General features: G+C 39.2%; 3 protein-coding genes across 3 annotated transcripts; all 3 read left to right on the plus strand.

The window, feature by feature from the left end:
- The first annotated feature begins 990 nt into the window (after positions 1-990).
- LOC121182670 (cytochrome c oxidase subunit 5A, mitochondrial-like) lies at positions 991-4,888 on the plus strand. The gene is made up of 5 exons (XM_041039296.1): positions 991-1,140; positions 2,012-2,128; positions 4,024-4,145; positions 4,252-4,369; positions 4,470-4,888. Exons 1-4 carry the CDS (start codon positions 1,068-1,070, stop codon positions 4,363-4,365), a joined length of 426 nt encoding a protein of 141 aa, XP_040895230.1. The 5' UTR covers positions 991-1,067; the 3' UTR covers positions 4,366-4,369; positions 4,470-4,888.
- A 2,031-nt stretch (positions 4,889-6,919) lies between these two features.
- On the plus strand, positions 6,920-18,028 carry LOC121182205 (AT-rich interactive domain-containing protein 3A-like). Its single transcript, XM_041038587.1, has 9 exons — positions 6,920-7,134; positions 7,864-8,469; positions 13,355-13,429; positions 13,535-13,607; positions 14,924-15,107; positions 15,582-15,832; positions 16,254-16,517; positions 16,609-16,698; positions 17,246-18,028. Exons 1-9 carry the CDS (start codon positions 7,108-7,110, stop codon positions 17,383-17,385), a joined length of 1,710 nt encoding a protein of 569 aa, XP_040894521.1. The 5' UTR covers positions 6,920-7,107; the 3' UTR covers positions 17,386-18,028.
- Positions 18,029-19,816: 1,788 nt separating this feature from the next.
- syt18b (synaptotagmin XVIIIb) lies at positions 19,817-23,526 on the plus strand. Its single transcript, XM_041038232.1, has 6 exons — positions 19,817-19,961; positions 20,354-20,536; positions 20,780-21,798; positions 22,286-22,442; positions 23,098-23,258; positions 23,380-23,526. Exons 1-6 carry the CDS (start codon positions 19,817-19,819, stop codon positions 23,524-23,526), a joined length of 1,812 nt encoding a protein of 603 aa, XP_040894166.1.
- Positions 23,527-23,806: the final 280 nt, after the last annotated feature.

A 23,806-nucleotide genomic window follows, 5' to 3' on the forward strand; every position in this document is an offset into this window, starting at 1 on the left:
TGATTGAATAATTAGTAGCAGTGATGTAAGTAGTCATCAGTAGTTATATACTAGTTATATCTAAAGTTGGTCAAAGTCATTGTAGATGTAAGCATAAAGGTTTGCATCAGCAGTCTTCGTTGTGTTTTCTACATTTGGAGGAAATTCATTTGCATTATAATAGATCATAGGAAGAGAATGTTTTGGTTAATGGTTGACTTTCATAGAATTTATAGATGAATCATCACTGAAATAAATAATGAAAAGTTTGGAAATGTATCTTAGCGTATGTTTTAGACTGTGTTGAAAAGTGTACATGCATCTTTTATTTAAATAAAAATGCAAGTACCCTGTAGGATAGAAGCACATTAGCACCTGTATCCCAAAAACATCAGCAGTCAATTTATTTTGATCCAAGTCATTTAGTGCTTTGTTTACAGTGAAACGTAGCACAGTGAAAACAACAGTATTCAACTGACTGATCAGTCCCAAATTCATTTTGCAGCACTACAACGACCCCAGACATACAGATAATCATAAACAACTAGGAGTCCTACAGCAGATGGTCTGGCCCCCACAGAGACCTGATCTCAACATCATGGAGTCAGTCTGGGATTACATGAACAGACAGAGGACACTGAGACAAACTAAAGCCAAGAAGAACTGTGGCAACTTCAACAACCTACCTACCAAGTGGCAGGTGTGCTTGAGAGAACTGGTGCAATTTTAAAGGCAAGGATGGTGACACCAAATACTGATTTCATTTAGTTTTTTTCTTTCTGTACTTTCAATGAATTAAATTGATAAATAAAAAAGTTGTTACTCTCATTATTTTTTAAATCATCCCTACTTTACTTTTGATGTCTCAAACCTCTGGATCGGGCTGTATGTAAAAACGTATTGCACTTTTCAGTATAACGTCTAGGTCAAAGTCAGAACCACTAGGTCAACAACGCCGGAAAAAAATATCAATGAGCTGCCGTTCGCACATGCGCAGCAGGGAATCGCGTACGTGACGGGCTAAGCTAGTTAGCGTTAGCTTTCTCCTGCCAAACCTCACCGGTTCGTGTTGCTGGCAGTCCTGCATCATGTTCAGAGCCGCCGTCCGACTGTCTGTCTCCGGTGTCCGGAGTTTAACCCGTACCCAGCCAGGGTGTCGAGGTATGTGCTCATTCTGTTGTCACCTCTGAATGTTATTTTGTAATTTCGTAGCGTGTGAAACAGCCAGGACGAAGTTACAGTGGAAATCAAATGTGGCTGTCGGCACACTGCGGCGAGCTTGCTGATATTAGCTTAGCCAGTGTGACTGTTGCTTATAACTGCACGCCTCATTGTTACTTTGTTAACGTTTCAATCATATTATGTAGATTTTCGTTTAACACAGCCTTTACCCATATAATCTGACTGTGTGCTGTACTGAAATTTCCCCGGTGTTGATCTCGATGGTGTCCGTGTCCTTGCCATGACCCAGTTGGAAGGCTCGGACTTGGGCCCTGCGATTGTGCTGCCGATGCTAGTTGCTAACATGCTAACTAGGTTAGTTAACTGTGGCTGTGTTCAACCCAGTAGTAGGTCGCTAAGTTAGTGTTGTTGACATCAAGCCATGGTTTGGCGCAGACAATAGCAATCAGGAAACACACCTTTATAATGTTTCAGCAAAAATTCTGCGATCGTAGCTTTATCTATCATAATTGTTTGTTAAACTATAAGGATGTAGATTCAGGATAATTATAATGAATGTGAACTAAAAGCCTGATTCAATCCACTTCGTAAATGTATATTTAAACACCGTACTACAAATAGAAATTTCCTGTCGGTGTGTGTTCAGCGTGGTAGGTGCAGTCATATCAGTACGTTGGCAGAAATCCAGCTGCATTACATTACTACACACCATTTGTCCTTTTCCCACTTCACTCGGCGTAGATATCCTTGTCTGCGCACTGTTTGCCCTTCTGCACCACCTGACACTAGATAACACTGCTTTATTTTATTGGTGACTTATTGCTAAACTAAAAATGTTTTCATCCTGCAGCTGTTTTGGCCTCAAGGTGTTACTCGCATGGGAAGCAAGAGACAGATGAGGAGTTTGATGCCCGCTGGGTCACCTATTTTAGCAAGCCAGACATTGACGCATGGGAGCTGAGAAAAGGTACCTTTAAAGAAAGATAGTTTCACTGAATCACTTAAGATATATGGCCTGATAAATATAAAACTGAGACTTAATACATAGTGTCAAACTGTTATTGCAGAGCTTAGAATAAAAAAAATGTTTTCAAGAGCTATGTTTTGGAAGTACAACAGTACCAGGAATAAACAGAGATTTGTTAACAAGGAAAGATTTTTTTCTGAACTGAGTTTGAGCAATCTTTGAGTATCTTTGTAAATTTCTCAATACTAGTGTTAATTTGTTAAGTACAAAGACCAAAACAATACCTTATTTTGAGGAATTTACGCGCATTTTTCTTCTTAACTCTTTTGACAACTTCACAAATGTTAAATATTAGACAGTAGTAGAGTATCATTCTGAGCAAGTATTCAATGCCAGCTTTTGGTACTTGACAGTTTTCTGTACTTCACGCTACAGACACTTTTCAGATTGTATTAAATGTAAATGTAAAACATAAATGGCCCAAAAGCTATTGAGATTTGATGCCCAGCCATGGTCAGTACAACCCTCTTAGTTGGTGGGTTTTTACCATTCTGTTTAGACCAGGCTGTGCTCAGAGGGGAAAGAGTTCAGTATGAAAAAACGCTGCTCTTTCACTTGAATCAGATCACTTTTTCAGTGGAGCAAGTGGGCCAACGCAGACATCGCTGGCTAAAGAAGAGAGAGAAAAAAAAAAGAGTTGAACCTGGCTAAACATTTGCCAAAATGCAACATGTCATCATCCAGCAAGGCAGTGGTCAATGAAATACATTCAAGTGCATAATTCTGGTAATTGTTTTGTCATGGCACCATTTCTACGGTTTACCTGACTCTTCTCACGAATAAGAATAAAATGACTGACACTGTGATATGTTTCTAGAGAAGTAAATCTGATAAGCCTTCAACCGTCTTAGTTACTCAAAAAACACTTCCTGAATCATATTTCACCATGCTTCAGGTGCCAGTGAGCACCTGAAGCATGACATATTTTTTTAATGCAGGGCTGTACTTAGTCTGAGCACTCATTTAGAGGGGGGGAAAAAAACAAAATGAAAGAGACATTTTTTTCAGGACAGACAGGGAAAGGCTCTTTATAGCATGAAAAATAAGATCAGAAACTTGAGGAAATAGTAAGGCCTTGTGGTTGAAGCCTACATTACAGTGTGAGCAGGAAGCAGATGTGGTTGGTTTGCAATTTTAACTTAAAAATGTTTTATGTATTGAGACCACATTAAAAGATTATTCCATATTTCTCTTTTTGTCAGCCAGTCGCATGAAACAACCAAAAACAACAGTTCATTAGTCACATTACTCTCAGTACTTTATGACTTCCTTGCCCTGTCTGTGGCTGTCAGCATCAAGCCCACTTGCCCCTACTGACGATGTAAATCTTTGAAGAACACGTCACAAGTGTGAAGTTTCATTTTTAAAACAGGCAAAGTAATTTCCTTAAACAGCGGGGTGCAGTATTTTTTTTTTGTACCAAACATTATACAAATAAATTGGAATTGGAATTGTTTGGGAGTATTTTCATCCATTAATTAAAACAAATTTGATGTGCTGCTCAGTATTTTTAGCTCCAGGACGGTGTGTGTGGGATTAACTTAAAATAAACTACAGTCCCCATGTTCATCGTAATGTAGGAGCTTGTCACTCAGTAACTGTGTGGCTCATTTATCAAGATCTGTGGTTGTGGGGAACGAGATACAGAAAATGTACAAAAAAAACTAATTTTTTTATTATTGGTTTTGGTCGTTTCATCAAATTTATTCATATAGGAATGATATAGTATATTGACAAATTTATCCTTTAAACAAATGAAGGAGATGTGGTTTATAGTAAAACTGTTGATTGCTGTCTCTGTCCCTCAATTAAAAAGTGGTAACTTCCTCTTTCAGGGATGAATACATTGATTGGTTACGATCTGGTACCTGAGCCAAAGATTCTGGAGGCTGCACTGAGAGCCTGTCGGAGGTTAAACGACTTGGCCAGCGCTATCCGAATTTTGGAAGCTGTGAAGGTGAGAGAAAGGGGTAATAACTCAGGGCATATTGACAGCCAGTCTCTTTGCAGTTGGCGGTCATAAGTTAATGATTAATCGGTTTTATCACTGGTTATTTCCTCAGCACAAAGCCGGACCTCATAAAGACATCTACCCGTACGTGATTCAGGAGCTGTGGCCAATATTAAATGAGCTTGGCATCTCCACTCCTGAAGAGCTTGGCATTGACAAAGTGTAAATGAGTAGGTATTAAGTTTCTGAAAAGGTATTTGTTTTTTTTCCCCTCGTGTTTGTCATAAAATGGCAGTCTAACAGAAATTTTTGTTTGCTTGTTTTTTTCAGATATCTTACGGTAGATCCCCAGGACACAGAACCCTTGTACTTAAACGTTTGCCTCATGTAATATGTGTGATATTTAATTTGGCCTTTATTAAGTTCTGTTGCTTGTAAAATATTGATGAACCTAATAAAGGAAAATGTATCTTTATTGAGTGTCACAAGTATTTTTGGATATTATATTTGGAATAGTTTAAGTACGTATTGAAGCAAGATATCGTCATAAGTTGCTTTAATAGGGATCAGTGTCAATTTACGGAGCATGTTGTTCAAATGTGTCGAGACATTCTTGTGAGTCACATTTTGCCACCAGGGAGCAGCGTTTTCACATGAATGTAAAAAATCGTTCTACTGTATTCAGTCTATATTTCATCTGTTTTCAGGGAGAATTTACATGCTGATTAAATAAACTTGTTCCAATGGCATATGGTGTAATGTTATTATCAAGACACAACTGGGATATTTCAGAAACAGCCTTTTACAAAATTATTTCCTAAGACCAGAGCAGGAGGCACCTCTTACAGTAAATTATAACTTCTGAGTGCTTTTAGTTTGAGTGTTGCTGTATTGTAAATCTATAAATACTGGTCATGAGGGTAAAATGCCAATATTTTAACCCTGTGAGACCTGAACTATGAAAGAATGGTCAGAAAATTCTAATTTTTCAAATATGAACTCTTTATTTGTCCCTTTGACAAAATGTAAAAAAAAAATAATTAAAAAAATAAATTCTCATTATATTTTTTGTTTGTATCACACATGTCAAAACATTTGGAAAAGTGAGGGGGGTCCACCAGGAGTCAGTATACGAGCATAAGAGTTCATCTAAAAGGGTTAAATGCAAAGTTTATGCTTGATGGTGATGCAATGAGTCCCAGAAATGTGGGTATCATATATGATACGTACGGGCTCACAGGGTTAATAATCACAGGCCTGCAATTTACATCTAAGTTGTGACTATTATTTGAAAATATTTAGAAAATGAGACTTTTTTCTAAACAAAAAATGTGTAAGTTATCTCAGAACTCTTTTTCACTGAACCCTTATTGTTCAACAAAACTTTAGTTCAGTGGAAGTGCAAGGGTAAAGGTATTTAATGATTTTTAATATTATTTATCAAGCTTCAAAAGACTCTAGTGTCTCATTTGGAATCTTTATACATGCTTAAGACATGCCCCAAATATTTCTTCATGATGATGTTTTCCATCTCCCTATTACTGTGTGAGATTTGTAAAGAAATTATACCATACAAGGCAACTGAATGGGCTCGACCACATGTGAGAGGAACAGATATTTAGATGTTTGAAAGGAATGACTGAGGTTTGTAATAAAATACCTTTTCTCTAATGAAGAAAATGAATTTCATTAAACACCAACATCCTGCGAAACCTTACAACACATTTTGAGGCTAATATTTCTTGTTTTGAAGTTTTAAAGTAAATCACAGTTTATATTTTAGGTGCTCGCAATTACCCTTATCAAACCATGACATGTCATGATCATTTGACTGCTAGACTGTAAGAATGAGTTGTAATTCCTGTCTTTAATTTAAATACCATTTTGGCTTAAGCTCTCTCATCTATATCTTAATGAAAGCTACGTCTTTTTAATCAATCAGATCATGTCGACAGCATCTGTCTTGAACTTTTTATTGTTACAATCACTGATTCCCAAGCAAGCACTGTAGTGAGGAAGTGTTATCACATATCACAGAAGAGAAGCACAGATGTTAGATGTTCATCAGTGTTTCAATTAAAGTTGATATAAGGGCCAACAAATAGACAGGATGAGCCTGTTTCCACGTTTGGATTCCATTCATTCAAAGTCCTATTCGCAGAGAGCATAACTGTTTTGAACTGGTAACTAGTTTGTACTGAGTGATGCAAAGCATCAAGTTAGTCAGACTACAACACACACATTTACATTCACTGAAAATATTAGATTACGTGAAGGTTATGAATGTTTTACCTGGACTCCCATGTGCAGGCTGCTTTCTTTTCAGACTATTTAATTCTAGTCCACAGAAAATATAAGAACAATGACTTTACAACCAGAATTATTTTCTATACATATTTCTGCTGTGAGATGCAACCAGTTCAGCAATGGTGAGAAAAGGAAGAAGCCCGTGGATGTAGGAGTCAGATCCATTTGCAATGTGAATGAAGCCGCTCCAGGCTGAAACTTGCGTTGTTATTCTCATTATTATTATTTTAAACAGAGGCCGTGCTTTATCCATAACCACACAAATGTTTGGGATAACAGCAGCGGTTTCAGCTTTAGGGTGGGATTTCTTTGTGAAGTGGGCGGGTAGTTCTAGAGAGGTGTAAGCAAGGAAACCCACTTTACGAGCTTTACGCACGGGGCGGGCCTTTCATTCATCCACGCTGGGGGTGTAGGCCACTCAGCCAAAGACAATCAAAGATGTTTGAGTTTCCATGCGCAGTGACCAGGGAGGTAAAGCGCAGAGCATTATTACCCCTCCTCCAGGCAGCTCCGGTCACCTAGGCCTCCACACCACAGGGGTTTAAAAAAAAAATCACATTTGATCAGAAGAATCTTTTCTGTCTAAAAAAGAAACTGGTCATGCGATGCGATTGTTTTCTGCCGGAGGAAAGAAGGAAAAACTAGATAAGACCTGTTGGCGATGATGGATTACTCAAAGGCGCAAATGGTGAGTGTCGACGACTGTTGGGTAACGCTCCCACTCGTGTTTGTTACAGTAACAAAGCAAATGACGATTTATGGAGTCATTATAAGGAACATTTGCGCCTTTAAGATGATTTTTTTTCTTTACAGGTTTTGATGAGGTTAATAGTTTTTCCATTTTACTGACTTAGGCTTTATATTTGCATTTATCTACACTTCGAAATAAAGTTGATTTTCCGTTCATAAAACCGAAGAATCGATTTGTGTCGGAAGCTCTTTCTTTCTTTTTGTCTTCTTTTTTATTTAAGCAGCTTCTCTCAAAGTGGGGACACAAAAAATCCTAGTGAGAAACATTTCTATCCGGCTACTAATTTATTCTCAACTAAAGCAATGTATTTTCTGTTAATAATTGTCGTAAGCCCTCAAGCTTTGTTTAACTTTAATCCACCATTAATGTGCTTTCTAAGGCCAAGGCAGCCTCACTTCGAAAAAGTTTCACTTTAACTTGAATCTTTGTTTGCAACCAAAACAAACGTAAAATCTTATTCACACAATAGTTTGGTAAAAAATATTCTCAGTTAGCCTTTTTATACTTGTTGAATGCAGTTTCCATTATTTATAACTTTGGGTAATTTGCTGCAGCATATGAAAGAAGAACATCTAATCAAACTGTGAACTGTGAAGTTATATATGACCTCCACGAAGTTATTCCCATGCTGATTTGTTTTTCTTTTTTCTTTTTTTTCCTCCATAGTCAAGCTTGTCTGAGGAGGGCAGTTCAGCTGCGTGTCCTCAGTCCAGTCCTGCTGGGGTGAAGCTGGAGGCGTTGATGGAACAGCTGCAGAGACAACAAGAAGCCAAACTGGAGATGAGCTTGCAAGAGAAACATCTTCTTCAAGCTCAGCTCCTGTTTGCTCAACACGCTGCTGCTGCAGCCAGAACCTCTGGCTCCAAACTAGACTCTGCATTATTTGGCAAAGCAGATGGACAGTCTAATAAAGAAGCTCAACAAGCTCTGAACATCCATCTCAGCAGAATGGATCCAAATGAAGAAGATGAAGACACAGATGAGGAGGAACGGGAGATGGTGGATGAAGATGATGAGGAGGAAGAGGAGGAGGAGGAGGAGGATGGGCCTTATCAACAGGCAAAGAAGCCTAGACTCCAGCAGGTTCCTGGCTTCCCCTTCCCGCCTTATTCTGCATCTCAGTCAACTGCTGTGAAGCAAATGTCTGAATCTCCACCTTCAGCAATAAAACAGGAGAATGAAGAGAAGGACCTCCTGTCTCCTGCAGGTCAACACTCCTTCACATCACCCAATGGCTTCACTGACTGGGGCTATGATGAGCCATTTAAACAAGTAAGTTATCTTTGATTTTAGTGCTTGTATTGTGTTTCTTTTATATCTTTTAGACTGAATTTTAGAATATTTTCTTTCATATAAATCCCATCCACTGGAATATAACAGTCTATTCTTGGATCTATTGTTGTGATTTTTGTTGTATTATGAAGTAGCCAGAGCCTCGTTTGATCTTTACACAGAGAAGATGAACCGCTGTGACTCTCCTTTTAGTTTGTGTGCATGTTCTTCCTCATTTTATTAATTGTTGACTTCTTCCTGCTGAGAGTCAGGCTGACCACTGCCTGGGCGCCTGCTGTTTTCTCACATGTGGACGAAAAGGCATATTCCTTTGGCAAGATGCCCAAACTCGATAGTGTTTATTTTCTGGCCCGGTCAGAGGGCTCTCCTTCTGCCATACTTCACCTCATGTCTCACACTTTCAAAAATGTGTTCTCGCCACCGCCCCAGCTAATTGGTCTTGGCTGTGGTCCAGTCTTAACTGTTTAAAGCAGCTGGTTCAGGAGTGACAGAGATGGAGCTATAATGAGAGCAGAGGATTAATGAAATAGCCTCAAGCGTGTATTTATGGGCAAGGTAGGCTTTAAGGGTTAACTAGTGTAAGAAATTGCTGGGTAGGGTGGAGGATTTTCTTGTCCTTGTTCTATCAGCCACTTCTCCTTTAAACACGTAAAAAAGACTCTATTAACATGAGCTCCAAAGCCAGTATTTATGAGCATGTTTTCCAGCATATATGTTTAACTACTTACAGGAAACAGAGGTTCTCCTCATGGATTTTTTTTCCATCTTTATGGGGCCTGATCTAATTGGTTCTTCTGTGTGTATGTTTCCCTTGAAAAGGCCCCACTTCAATACAATACATTATGATTAATGAGGCCTGTGGGCAGAGGGACAGCTGGGTTTAGTGCCTCACAGCATACCAGCAAGCAGCTACCCATAAAGTTTACTTACAGTAGTTTCAGTGGAGCAGAATGGGCTTTGGATATTTGTTATCAAGAGTTTACACACCTCTTCTTTATTATTAAGAGATTTTATATTTTCTTGTTTTTTCTTTGCCCTCTGTTGACTGATTTGAGGTTAAAAACATATATGTCGAATTACAGATTCACAAAAGTTTGATGGTGATTAGTCTCTTTTAAAACACTAACAAGGCCAGAAAACTCACTGCTGACGTAGCTGTGGCTCAGTGGATAGCTTTGCATAATTTAGCTGTCGCTTGGCAACACTAAATAGCAGGTTAATTCAGCTGCAAGTAATCAATACATTATATGGCTTCTGCAGCGTGAATGTGTTTCTTTTTCTCAGTGCAGCACACAGAACCTCAAAGGCATTAATGTTTTTTATTCTGTTTGTCCAAATCACCAGAAACAGCCCAGATGTTACCTCAACTCTAATTTATCATCTGAACAAATAATAGGCGATGCTTTTCCTATGATTTCTATGTTACATAGCTTCATGAACATCTTCGTATGCAGTCAGATTATCCTTGGATGCTGTTAGTATATCACTTAATTTTGTTTATAAAAGTTAGACTTAATGCAGCTAGGGTTTCTTCATCATTACTAATTAGGGAACATTATCATTTAGCTTAGCGAGGGTTAGGAAAATCTGCAGTCTATAACCAAACAATAGATTGTCTGATTGTGACAAATGTGACATGTATGTAAATGAGTTTACTTTGTAATGAATAGTGTGAAATAGGCTGTTTAATTCCTGGCTGTTAAAAATAGTTGTGATGTTTTTCTCATTTCCTTCTCTTAATTTTCTGCTCACTTCCCTGCTTATTTTACCTTTATTCATTTTGTCAACCAGACATCTGTAGTTAGCAGTGGTCATGCTGTACAAGCCTCACCATGCTGGACAGCCATTGTTCCCTCCTTGTGTGCGGTCTCACTGTAAAAGCCCTTAAATGTAGCATGGGTGGGGACAAAGAGCCAATGCCTGCTTTCATTCCCAGCTCTCGGCACAGCAAGGGGCCAGATAAATGATCTTGACTTGTACGGGTGACTAAAGGCCCAATAATTTGCTTTGGATTAAAAATTTGGTCCCCCCTGCTGTTACATTGAAATTTGGTGAGGGATAAGTTTTCACTGTTGCCCTGCTGGAACAGCTGAATTATTTTAATGAAGCTTATTATAAGACCTAGTTTCCAGTGAATGTTAGTTTTTTTGAGTATTTTAATTGAACATTTCAAACAAAGTGTGATTTATTAATTTTCTTACCTTGACTGGTAGAACAGATACTTTTACAATACTACTTTTATGTAGTTATACTAATGAAACCGATAATTTGACATTTTAAATTCATAAAGTCTTCTGAAAACCAAATAAAAACTAGCCCTTTTTAACGAAACAAAAGAAACCTTTTCCTGACCTACATACTGAATACTATCAGGTTTCCCAGGGCTGGATGTGTGAAAGCTCTGTGAGCAATTAACTGAAAGCTCTTTGTTAATAGATCCACAGTAGGTCTCACTTGCTCATCAATAAGGAGGGGGAAGGGTTTTATTTCCATTTGATGGTGAAAAGACTGGGATGTTTATCTACCGTCACATCAATAGGCTTTCTTTCTGCTGTGGAAGTAGAAGTCCTTTATTAGAAATTGTAAGCTGAAGCTATTAAATGTGTCAACAGCCCTGCTACCACAGGGGCAGAGATTTGTGTGTAAAGTGGGTACATACTGTGTAGCCAATTTACCAACAGAGGAATAGAAAGTTATATTCCATATATGTTATTTACAGACAAGCCCAACCACACTGTGTGTGTGTGTGAGTGTGTGAGTGTGTATCTTCATAGTGATTCAGCTGTAACACCTAATAACTGTTAACATAATTAGCTAGAAGAAGTAATGGATAAAATAGTTAGAAGTAGTGGATAATATATATTTTTAAAATAGCATGAAGTGGATAAATGGTTAAAATAGTTAGATGTAAAGAATGAATAGTTAAATTGGCTAAAGTAATTTATAAAAGCTTGACATAGCAAAAAGTCAAGAAGCTAAGTGGTTATATAGCTGGCTTAAAGCAATGGATAAGTGGTTTAAATAGTCAAGCCTAATGGATAAATGGTTGAAATACCTAAACATAATAAGTTATTTTCTGAAGGTAGTGGATAAGTTAAAATAAAAAGCTGAAACAGTTAATGTAAGCTACAAGTCATGCATAAATGGTTAAATAAATATCCACCTTCTCACCCTACAAATTCTTGTAGTACACATATTACAAATGTGACCAAACTGGCCTAAACATTGAGAGTGAAACTGGATCAAAGATTGACATGACAAACCCACTTTTATACAGTTAGCAGTTTTAAACGGTTTAAAATCAGTTCCCATGAACTCTGATAAGCCTGTGGGGGCACATCTGACAACAAAGCTTGGGAGCCACTTTTACACTGTCATGCAGCTGTTGATTGTGTGTCAGCATAGCAGTTTGAATTGTGTTTTTACTATAAACACGAGTCAAGTCAAGTAGAGCTTTATTCATCCCCAGAGGGGACATTAGTTGTGCAGCAGTAATAATACAAGATCAAAACACACAAGGCAGTTAAATACATTAACACACTATAATAAAAGTTAAAAAAAAAAAGGTTTTTAAATAAACATATATGTATATGTAGAGTATATGTACAAGTTGTTGAAGTGCTACTAAAATTAAAAGCAGTTTTGACCAAGTGTGGTTGAGTGCTCAAGCTGATATGACCCTTTTCTATTAGTGTTCAGCAGTGAAATCTAATAGAAACGGAGTTTGGCTGGTGAATATTTTAAGTGGGAACCTGAAGGCAAGGTCTGAAACTCTAGATGGGGGGTGGGTTCTCTCAAACAGAATGGATTCTGCTTTCTTTAACAGCTGTTTGCTATACAACTCAGACTTTTCCGTTGAGTAGGCTACCTGTGATATTGCTACAGACCCTGATCACCTTCTGTTTTAGATTGACTGAAGCATATCAACAGATCAACATTAAACTTTGCTAGAGTTTTTTGCCATATCCATATCCTGACCATTAAAAGAGGAGAAATGCAGCTTATCTTATAATAATCTTATAGATTATTGGTTCCCATGTATTTTATAGCTTAAAAACTGATATATTATCATTATTAGCCCCAGATTGGATCAGGCTGCTCTAATAAACATTGAGTCCTAAAATTAATTCATTCTAATGTCCGTTTTGAATACAGAAAAAAGGGATACCAGAAAAACACATCATCCGTGTCATGCAATTGTAATGACAGACCATTCTTAAGACTGTTTTCTGCCAATCGTGTTTGATTTTCAAGCTTGCATCATCGTTCAACTCTCGGTGCGCGTCAGTGGGACAATAACCTCTCAGCAGGCTTTTCCACACAGTTGCACACACACTGCCCTGCACTCACATTTTTAACCTTTAACTGTCATGTTAAGTGATGGAGGAATAACATGCCTAATGAGTATGGGCCCTTTCAAAATCATTTTACTGTGCCCAGCTCTTTACTGCAGGATACATTTATAGTGGTTCCAGTGTGGGGGAATAAAAAGCAGGAGAGAAAAGACAAAGGAGGTGGAGGTGGTGGTGATAAATATATAACATATAAAGAAAAACTTTAAATAGAAATGGTATCCCCCAGAGGATACAACATCCTAGTGCTTTGTTTAATTTTAATAATCTGCTGTCTATACTGTATATTACATATCTGGTGGTCAGTATATAAAGGAAAACCATCTACATTCATTTTTGGTCTGAAATAAGCAATTGGACAATAACTTCTAAACTTGCCAGTGATTTTTGCCACACTGTCCTCATTAAATTCAATATGATGAGTCAGTGCAGACTCACTGACTCACTGTCAGTGAGACAATCTGGGGGACAAAATGCCAACTGATGTTTCTGATGTGTGGGTGTATTTACAGAGAGGAAGTGCCATCTGGGCTGAGGAGAATGATGGAGGAAAAGTAAAAGGAGAACCATCCAGGGACTTTGCCAAGGTCAGTTGGTTCTTTTAGATGTGCATAAAAAAGAAGATGCCTGAAATAATCACAGAGTGACAGTTGACTAGCTTGTGGCTGATATATATATCTTTTAATTTACAGCTTTATGAACTGGACAATGACCCACAGCGGAAGGAGTTTCTTGATGAACTCTTTATCTTTATGCAGAAACGAGGTGAGACTCCGTAAGGGTTTCATACATCCTTACTATGTTTTTCTTTATAGTCTAGTAAGCTTTTACATTTTAAGTCCATGTCTTTGTTGATACTAAACATAATATAAACAAAGTGACGTGACTTAGTTCTTTAGCAGCAGTGATTTGCCTGTTATTTGTCTGTTATTCAAGTAGTCAGCATCCCGTGTCAGTAATAAGTTTACTGTTCTTTTGGAATGATCTGAAAAGAGGTTACCTTTAGAGTTAACTGACTTCTTTTCTGTTTAGAATAAAATTAATTTTATGTGAAGATTGAATAGATAAGTATGTTAAATACATTAAAACTGGCCTGATACTGGCCAGTTTTTTTACTGGAGGGGTGAACACCATTCTTTTGAAGACATTCCCTCATTTGGTGTTTTGATGATGATGGTGATGTTCAGTTTGGTGATGCTCGAGCATCACTGTCATCAAACATGTGCTGTTGACCGCAGTTTCTGACCCTGCTTACTGACGTCTTTCCCAGGTCTAAATTCAGTCGCTGTTCCCATTAAGACACTACTGAGCTGAGCAGTCTTTGTGACTGAAGCTTCACTTAGTCACTTAGATCTTTTCCTCATGACATCTAGACACAAAATCTGAATCAACGTGGTCCTGCTCAGCATTTGTATGGTAATTGCTTGACTCTACCCTGCAGTGTGCCTGTGTGGAAGCATCTCCACTAATTTATTCAGGTTTTTCCTTTAATTTGTCACTCACTGTATTTTTTAAGAGTTTTTATCCTATAGTTGTTTAGTATTGGTACGTTTGTTAAAGATTCATATCCTGCTTGGTTCTTCCTTTTCTAACATGCAAACAAATCCCAGTCAGACAAAAGTAGATGCAGGACACCGTCAGCAATCTTTGCTCAGGTGGGCAAAGGTCTGTGGCATCTGTTCATCTTAAGCACAAACTAATCTTATTTATACAACTGCTTGTTAGCCTTGTTCATTAATTGGATTTTCTCCAAATCAGGATTGGAAGGGTTAGCTGTCAACAAGGTGATTGGTAGGCACGGCTGGCTCAAAAAGCACCCCTCCCCTTGCACTCAAATAAATGCAGCAACAAAGCTGTTGTTGTGGAATTATCCCCACCCCCATCCACCTGAAATAAGCGTCATTAGACTAGTCTCCTCACACAGATGATACATGCTAAGCCATATTATCTAACATTAACCTCGAGTGGGAAGATTAGAATATGCCCTCTACTTCCTCCTCATGCCTGTACAAGACCACTCACAGGAGAACGAAGCAAAGAACATCACAGATTTCATGGTGTATATTTTGCCATTTATTCAGGAACTCCTGTGAACCGCATCCCCATCATGGCAAAGCAGGTGCTGGACCTGTACAGGCTTTATAAGCTTGTGACAGAGAAGGGAGGCCTGGTGGAGGTTATTAACAAGAAGATCTGGAGGGAAATCACCAAAGGTCTCAACCTCCCCACATCGATCACCAGCGCAGCTTTCACCCTCCGCACCCAGTAGGTGTCTCTCAGACCTCATATTTCATAATCTGGTGGTTATTACAGTGTAACATGCTGTAACCTACATAATTCATTAAATAATGAAATATTATTGTGCTAGTGAAATATATATTGTAATAAAATTATATTAGAAATCTGCAACTCTAATTCATACACCTTCTATTCTCATGTATGCACATTCATTCATCTATACAAATTAAACCACCAGATTTTGGATTAGCTCGGAATTGTTTTCATTATATTTGTGCAGGTCTACATGTGATTGGAATGTAGAAATGTCAAATTTCATCCTCCTTGTTGGATAAAATGAGCATATTTTAAACCCACATGCTAAATACAACACATTAAAAATTTGTTTTATTGTTCTTCCAAGTTAAAGGGATTAGTATGAAGTGCAACAAGTGTGTAGATCTAGTTTAAATAAGATTAATTGGATATTAAACCCTTTAACACTGAAACTTTTCTTTGTAGGTACATGAAGTATTTGTACCCATTTGAGTGTGAGAAGAAGGGGCTGAGTTCTCCCGGTGAGCTACAGGCAGCCATCGACAGTAACCGCCGAGAAGGTCGACGTCCCAGCTACACCAGCAGCCTGTACCGCTTCTCCCCCTCCCCGAGCTCCGCTCCACACGCCCTCCTCTCTTCTCCCACAATGCAAACCACGCCGACTGCACACAACAGCCGGAATACGTCCGCTAGTCCACATCTAAAGAGAAACACAGGTATGACACTACTTTGAGTGAATGCTGTTATATTTGTAAAAACATGGGTATCCCTGATTTGACCTGGTGGTACTTAGATCACCTTCATAACCAGCTGAGATTCTGTACTGGTTTATACCAAGACAGGAGAGGACCCCTTTGGGGCTCATCATATTGAGTCATAAATAAAGTGTTACCCTTCCTCCATTACAGTGGCTGCCAAAAACCAGGTGGACCCAGGGTTACTTGACCTGTAATGGTTTAAATCGCCCCACAAATTTAGCGGATTGATAATGCAATGGATATTTGTTTCAGTATTAGGCAGGATTATTGTTCAGGTTTATTACGAGCTGCTACCATTTTACCTAAAGGCCTTTTATCCATGCTGTTCTTCTTCATGACATGTTTTAAAATTATTTTCACTTTCATTTCTTCCTATCAGATGAGACCCCTGTAATACCTAGCCGGCTGCCCATGGCTCTGGCACTGGGGCAGCAGCAACAGCAGCAGCTGGCACAAGCTGCCACATTAGAGCATCTCAGAGAGAGGCTGGAGCGAGGAGCAGGAGGAGCTGCAGCCGATGCTCCGGAGAAGAAGATGATGCGACTGGCGGAGGAGCAGCAGCGCCTCATGCAGCAAGCTCTCCAACAAAACCTCCTGGCCATGGCCTTCAACCCAATGAACCTCAAGCTTAACAATGGACATGGTGAGTAACTTTGACTTTACAGACCTTATCATTGCTAAACATGAACACGGGAAGGTCCATTAATTGGAGTTTTTTTGTTGTTCTCCCACAGAGAGCAAACAGGATTTGGCTCTGAGTATCTCCACAAATGGAGCAACCAGTATCAGTGTATCTGTGGAGGTCAATGGCACTATTTACTCAGGTAAATCAATCAGTTTTAAAGGGAAACATGTTTTTTTTTTAAATTCCAAACACAAATACAGTTGAGAAAATGGATATCAGTTTCATACCTGTGCATAAAGTATGCAGCTAGAGCCAGCAGATGGTTAGCTTAGCAAAAACACAGGAAACGGGTAAACATCAAGCCTGACCAAGTTATATGTTTTCTGCTTGTTTCCAACCTATCTGCTGAGCTCATCACCTGCTGGCTGTAGTTTTATGTCTAGCATAAAGACATAAGGGTGGTATCAATGCAATATCAATACTATTGTATTCTACTGACGTCTGCATCTGTTTTTTTGTTTCTGTTTGTTTCTCTGTGTCTCTATAATGAATTAAATCATTCCTCTGTATATTGAGACATATATATATATATATATATATAGATAGATAGATAGATAGATAGATATAGATATAAAATGACAAACTCTATACTGAATTTTACCTTGAAATTATTACTCATTCAAAGCACGTTTTTTTAATACCTATTGTTTTTAATTCCAATCCTTTCTCTGGTCTTTGCACTGCAGGAACACTGTTTGCCCAGAAGTCAGCTGCTCCTGTGGCGTCACAGGCTGTCACTTTGGCAGGAACAAGTGGTTTCAGTGCCCTCTCGTCCTCGCACAGTCCCTCTTCTTCATCTTCCACCTCCTCAAAGGGGCCAAATTAAGGCTCACCAGCTTTTTAAATCTGTTCTGAGCAAAACGATTACACAGTATTCCTCGCTTTTCAGACAAGAACTATACAAACTCGAGGGAAATTCAGCTGCAACCCATGAAGCAAATGAGTTTTTTCTAGCATTGTTTTTCCATTACTTTGAGAGCGTAATGTGCTTTAAATGATTCTTGTCAAGAGGACATTGATGTTTGACCTCAGAGGCTTCCAAACTGACTGTAATGTAGATTCAGATCACAATTTACCTTAGTGCCTGTCAGAACTGTTTAAATGTAGTGGCGTTCATGTATAAAGGGTTGGCAGGGTTTGTCAGAAGTGGCGTTAGAGAAGAAAAGTGCACACTGAGAACCAACACCAAGCTTTTTTGGGTGTAAGCTACATTTATAGCTAATTATTACACAGGTCTGTAGCTCCCTTTTTCATAGTCATCAGTAGAACAGTGTGATTAGCCAAAGTGCAGCTAATGAAGACCAAAAAAACATAGCTCAGTGTCATAGCTCCTGGCTGTAACTGTTTAGCTGACGCCATTTTTTTCTCTTTTGGGAAAAATTTGGTTTAATTTGAGCAAAAGGTAATGGTTTATAATTTTCATAACAGCTTTCAGGAATTATGCATGTCATCGGTTTTCCAGAAGTTGCGTTTCCTGAAGCATCAAGTGGAATTTGAAAGGAGCTGGTTAAAGGTTGGATCGATTTTTGTTGTTGTTGTTGTGTTTTGTACCATGTTTTTTTTTTGTTTTTGTTTTTTTTAAATAGTATATTTAATCATTTGGTGCAACCTGAAAAGAGCAAACATTTCGTTTCTGCTGGGAGCTATATATAAGAAAGAAGTGATACAACATTTACCTCATTTGATTTCCCATGCTGGTAAGTTTCTTGGGAATTTCTTCTGGACTCAGGAATGTCCTCTGGACTCATCACTGTTATACTCTCTCTCATAACATATTGCTGTGTTGTATTTGTATAAACGCAGAGAATGTATTGTTAATGACCTCAAGCTTTTGACAAGTGAACACTGAAACAGATCTACCTCACTACTAGAGAAATATGAAATACTTAATGCAACGTGTTGATTTAGCCATCTGCTGAAATATACTATATGTGGACAATCAAGCAGACATATCATTGCAAATAAATATCACTGTGAACTAGACAACTGTAAAAAAAAAAAAAAAAAAAAAAATCAAGGTTGATATTAAACTCTGTTTCAGTCTTGATTAACACATTTCTTGGACATGTGGCCATGAGGAATAAAGCAATCTTGTGTGCTGTAGGAAAACAGTGTTTTTTATGAGCTTTTGCCTTTATGGTGATACGTCAAAAGATCATAATTCTTCTCAAAATATTCCTTTTTAAAGCTGAAGTAATTCTTCATGTGGCATGTGTACAATAGTTGTGTTTCGTCTTAAATACCTTGTTCAAGAGTTTGTTGAGCTTTCAGCTGTATTTCCTAGGCTTCATCAGTGATCGAGTTGAGAGTCTGTTGTCACATATACTGATCCTAATGTCAACAATCAACTTTCATGATCAAATCTATATCGGACCCACCTATCAGAACCTGGGTTACTACATGTTTCACGGTTACAAATGACATGCCAGTGGTAGAATGTAACCATATTCACTCATGTGCTTGTACTTTAGTATACGAGTATTTCCATTTAATTCTACTTTATGTATTTTCTCCACTATAATTAAGAGAGAAATATTGCTGTGAGGGACCTTTCTTTTGCATTATAATAACAAATAATACCCATGCACTTTTGCCTAAGTGACTTTTTCAGGACTATTTCTTAAAAGGGATTATTTTTACATTACTGTATCGCTTCTTCTATTTAAGTAAAAGGTGTGAATAGTTTCTTGACCACTGAAAAGTGGTCAAGGAACATAGTGCCATACCAAAATTAAAACTTCAGATATGCAAGTGAGTGACCAGGTGGGGGTAGCATTTCCTCCTTTGTACACGACACATGCACTGTTTCAAGTTCAGAGGGTATCATGCATCCATAAACATGCACATTTGTTAGTATTTCCAGCTGATCATCAGCTTGACATCTCTGTTCTAATGTCTGTGATTAATCTGGAACCTGAACCGAAGAACAATTAGGAAGTTAAATTTTTAAGCGCTTCCTAACCTGGGTTTCATTGTCAATTAAGCTATGTTTGCAGTTGCTGTATTGGTGACAAACTAAATGCCTCATTTCCCATCACAAACATGCACATTGGGTGTGTCGAATACAGAAAGGATGTTTTGAGAGTTAATTCCTGAACTCTGATGTGCAGCAGACGTATGAATTGAGGCTATACTAATGGAGATAAGTGGGTCAGAGGATCAGGGCGGGGGATGGGTTGCAGGATTTATTGTCAGAGTCGTTATTCTATAGTGACACTGCTGGATCGGCATCTGGAACAGTGTAGAAGAAAGATGCTATGGGCACAACTGAGAAGTATTATGAGATGGATATCTCCGCCCACGGTCCCCGCCCGCTAGGCAGGAATAATACCAGTCAAGTCACTCTGCAGATGAGGGCATCACTGTCCTGGGACAAAGACTGGAATGTATTGTATGTGCAAAGTTAGGGATAACAGGGATGACTTTCCAGCTTTAAACAGGCAAAAAGACTTACAGCTGTTAAAGACTGCTTAATCTGTGGAAGGAGGGCTGTCCTAAATGAGAGATCTTTTTTATGGAATCTGGGGACATCGTGTAATGTGCGGGTGCTATTGCTTGTTTTGTTGCTTATACCTGAAGCTTGTGATTCTAAATATTCAAGATCTTTTAACGGGACACAGTTGTTTTTGTGCCTTAAGGACTTTGGCACTCCAAAACAATGGCTCTGATTGATCCTCTAAAGCAGAAATATGTGGGGAGGTATCTCCATGCCTGAAAGCCAGAATCAGTTTTCATCAGTCACGCAAATGATCTTTTTTACTGGGACCTGTGTGCTTCTGTGAATATTTCTTTAGGAAAGCCCTCTACAGACTCTCAGCTCTCTGTTGGCACCATGCCTTACCATGATGAGGAGTACCCAGGTCAGCCTCTCTGGCAGTCTGTGTTGCTCTTCTGCTGTAAGGGTATGATCGAGGGAATCATGGTCATACTCTTCTTCTGGCTTCTGGTGCAGGTCCTCTTTACCAAACAACTAGAAGGTATGGTCTTAAAGGACTGGTTCATGTTTTCCAAGCCTAAAACAGTACTCATGTGTCTAGAAGTAAAAATCCACTGTAAGTGATACTGGAATCCTATGAAGCATGGGGTCTGTGTTTTCAGACAAACGGGGTGAAATTGTTCATGTACTATAATATAATCCTGGGTTTGTATGAGGGTAAATTACAATAGTTTCTAAACTGCTGTCATCTGACTGACCTTATTATTCTCTTTTATGTCTGCAGTTCATCTCCAAATTCTTCTTTTGGTTGGACTGATCATCTTTTGCCTCTGTTTGATCTTGGGATGTATTCTGTGCTGGAGGAAAAGTCACGTTTGTCCAGTGACAGACAAAGATCCTGCGACGTCAGCTGCAGCTCCCACTGAACCTGTGACCTTTGCCCAGAGCCCACCTCCCTCAGCAGGAACAACAGCATCAAGGCAACAATACGAAGAGCTGGGTGGTGATATCCTGGAATATCCATCCACATTCACTAGCCCTGCCCCTTCAGAGTGTGAATTTACTTCTCTGCCATTTTCTAATCAAGCTCAAGTTGCCTCTGAACGAAAGGAGCAGCCAAAGTCTTATTTTTCCTTGCGCCGTCTCAGCACGCCACCGCTAATGTCACCCCTTTATAAACCCATAGATCCCAGCCATGCGTCCCTGCCTACATTTCCCAAACTGGGACTATTGTCCAAAACATGTAAGGCTCTGCAGAGGCGTTGCACTGTCACTGGGGACAGTATATCTTATAGTGAACACAGCAGACTCACCAGCCCCATTTCTGTCTCTCCTTCTATGCCTGAAGAACCAATCCCACTAGCTCCTCTGACCTACGGCTCCAGTGCCAGCTGCAAACAGCTAATATCACCAAAACCCTGTCTGCATTTCACTATGGCCTTCTCTGCAGAGCAGCAAACCCTGGTAGTCACTGTTCTCAGCCTCAGTGGGTCGCCTCACAGACTGGAGGATGTGTCTGTGCTGGGCAGCCTGCCGCCTCTGTACCCCTGTCCCATACAAGCCTCTGTTCAAAGCAGCCTCAGCCCCGAGCCATACAGCCTGGCGCTGCGTTTGAAGGTGAGCTCTGTGAATGAGCTCCAAAAATGTTCTCTCAGAACAGCTGTGTATGCTCGGGAACCACACACCCAGAGAGGCACCGCACTGGGTGAACTGGAAGTTGAATGTGGAGGAAAAGACTGGAAGGCAGAGCATCCATTTCACTTCACGAAAGAACTTAACCCAAACACATGCAAACTAAAAAAGGTAGTGGTACATTGAATTAATGAATGTGAGACTTTGTGTTTAAGCTATCCAGAAGTATGGCCAGATTCATCTGCTAGGAGGCCCAGGAGCAAAAATCTGTTGCTGGGCCCCTTTTGACCCCTGACCTCCCCCTTGGAGCCCTTGGAGGCCTGAGCTTGAATGAACATTCAAGTTCTACATTCAAATTATATATAGATACACACAGGGAACCTGAGGGTCTGGGGGCTTCTTTGGGTCTGGGGGCCCCGAGACAGTTGCCTGATGTGGTCAGTTTTCCAGCCTTGTGTGGAGGTTACCAGTTCATCATTGATTTGTATTGTGTTGTTTGTTTTTCTGTGTAGCGGATAAGAGAACTTGATGTCTGTAGTCAGTATTCTTTAGGTCATTTTTGTGGTTTTAGCGTGCTGCAAAGCAAAAGCCTCATGCCGCATTTCCTCCTGATTGAAGTTCCCGCTCTGGTCTTTGAACTTTTGCCCTCTGACTGCAGAGTTTGATCTCCCAAGATGCATCGATGTGTAAGGGGATTAGCTGTCCTCCACAGATCTTTGTTTTGCTTCAGTATCAGGCTCTGGCCCACCGCATCAAGACCACGGTCCTCAGAGCAGATAACCTAGACAAACTCATTCACACGTCGGCAGCACCAGGTAAAACTAGAAGTAGTTTTCACTTGAATTTGACAAAATGTGTATTTTATTCAGAGATCTCATAAGGACATCATGCATAGAGGCATTATGTAAGCATGCATGGACAGAACTAACTTTTGCCTTTCAGGGGCAGAGGTAAAATAATTCCCTATGTTTGCTTTTAATGTTTAGGGGATTAAATGATGTCTTACAGGACCCGAATGCAGCAGGAGATCATCCCTTTTTTAATGACATTGTGGTTTAATCCTTCACTACTCACAATCCTCAGGAAAATGTTTCAATCTCCTCTGGATCTCTGATCTGACAGATCTAATCTTGGTTTGCATTAGCCTGTCTAGGCATTATTTTTATAGCAGACAAGCACATCCTGTGTAAAGAGCCATTAGATTTTATGATATCGCTTTCATGTGCAGCATGTCACGTAAGATAATCTCTCTTTGTTTTACATCAGATTTTGAAAGTATTTGTTCATGAATATTTATTCAACATAAAGTAGGCAGGGCTACATTACAATAGCTAAAGACAGAGAAAAAAATGTTTATTTTATGCGTTCAAGCTCCATGTTTTGCTTAACCATACCTAATTCTGTATTTACCTGAGAATTTTGTCATTTTACAATATAATAATGAACACTTTTCACACTTTCTGTGTACAGAATATCAGGTGGTGATCAATCTGCATCATGAGGGTATTGTGATCAGCTGCAGAGAAACTAAAGGAGGGTCCTGTACTGTCTGGAATACTTCATTTCTGTTTGACCTTCCTCCAGGAGACATCAGTCAGCTGCCCCTCATGCTCGAGTTCATAATCATGCAGGTAAAGATCACTTTGGGAGCTCATGATTATGGATTAAAATGTAATTTGTGAATGACAGCATTTTTTTGTGTGTTGTAACTACCCTGTGAATTTCATATTCTGCTCCTTTCTTATGTGACAGAATCAGGTCCATTCAGAAGGTAGAGTCCTTGGTCGAGTCCTCATCGGCACAGAGGCAGCAGATGCAGGACGTGCTCACTGGAGGGACATGTGCAGCTTAGAGGTGGAGCAGGCACGCTGGCACAATGTTCAACCAGAACCACAATAGAGCTCTAACACACATGTGCTTGTGACAAGTGGGCCTAACACACTGTGTGAGCTCAGCTTTGACATGTAGTGCTCACAGCTGATTTTGACTGCAGTTCTAATGGACGGGTTTCCGAGCACCAAGCAATAAAATCTTTAAACATGGCCTTATTTCAATGTATCAGTCAAAATGACTTGTACAATAACTTGTACAATAACAACAATACAATGTAAGCTCAGACTTTGTAGGCTTATAATAGAATAGTGTGTTTGTAAAATGTTACCTAGAACAGACTGAAACA

This window comes from Toxotes jaculatrix, chromosome 5, assembly GCF_017976425.1.
Source record: "Toxotes jaculatrix isolate fToxJac2 chromosome 5, fToxJac2.pri, whole genome shotgun sequence".
Taxonomy (NCBI): domain Eukaryota; kingdom Metazoa; phylum Chordata; class Actinopteri; family Toxotidae; genus Toxotes; species Toxotes jaculatrix.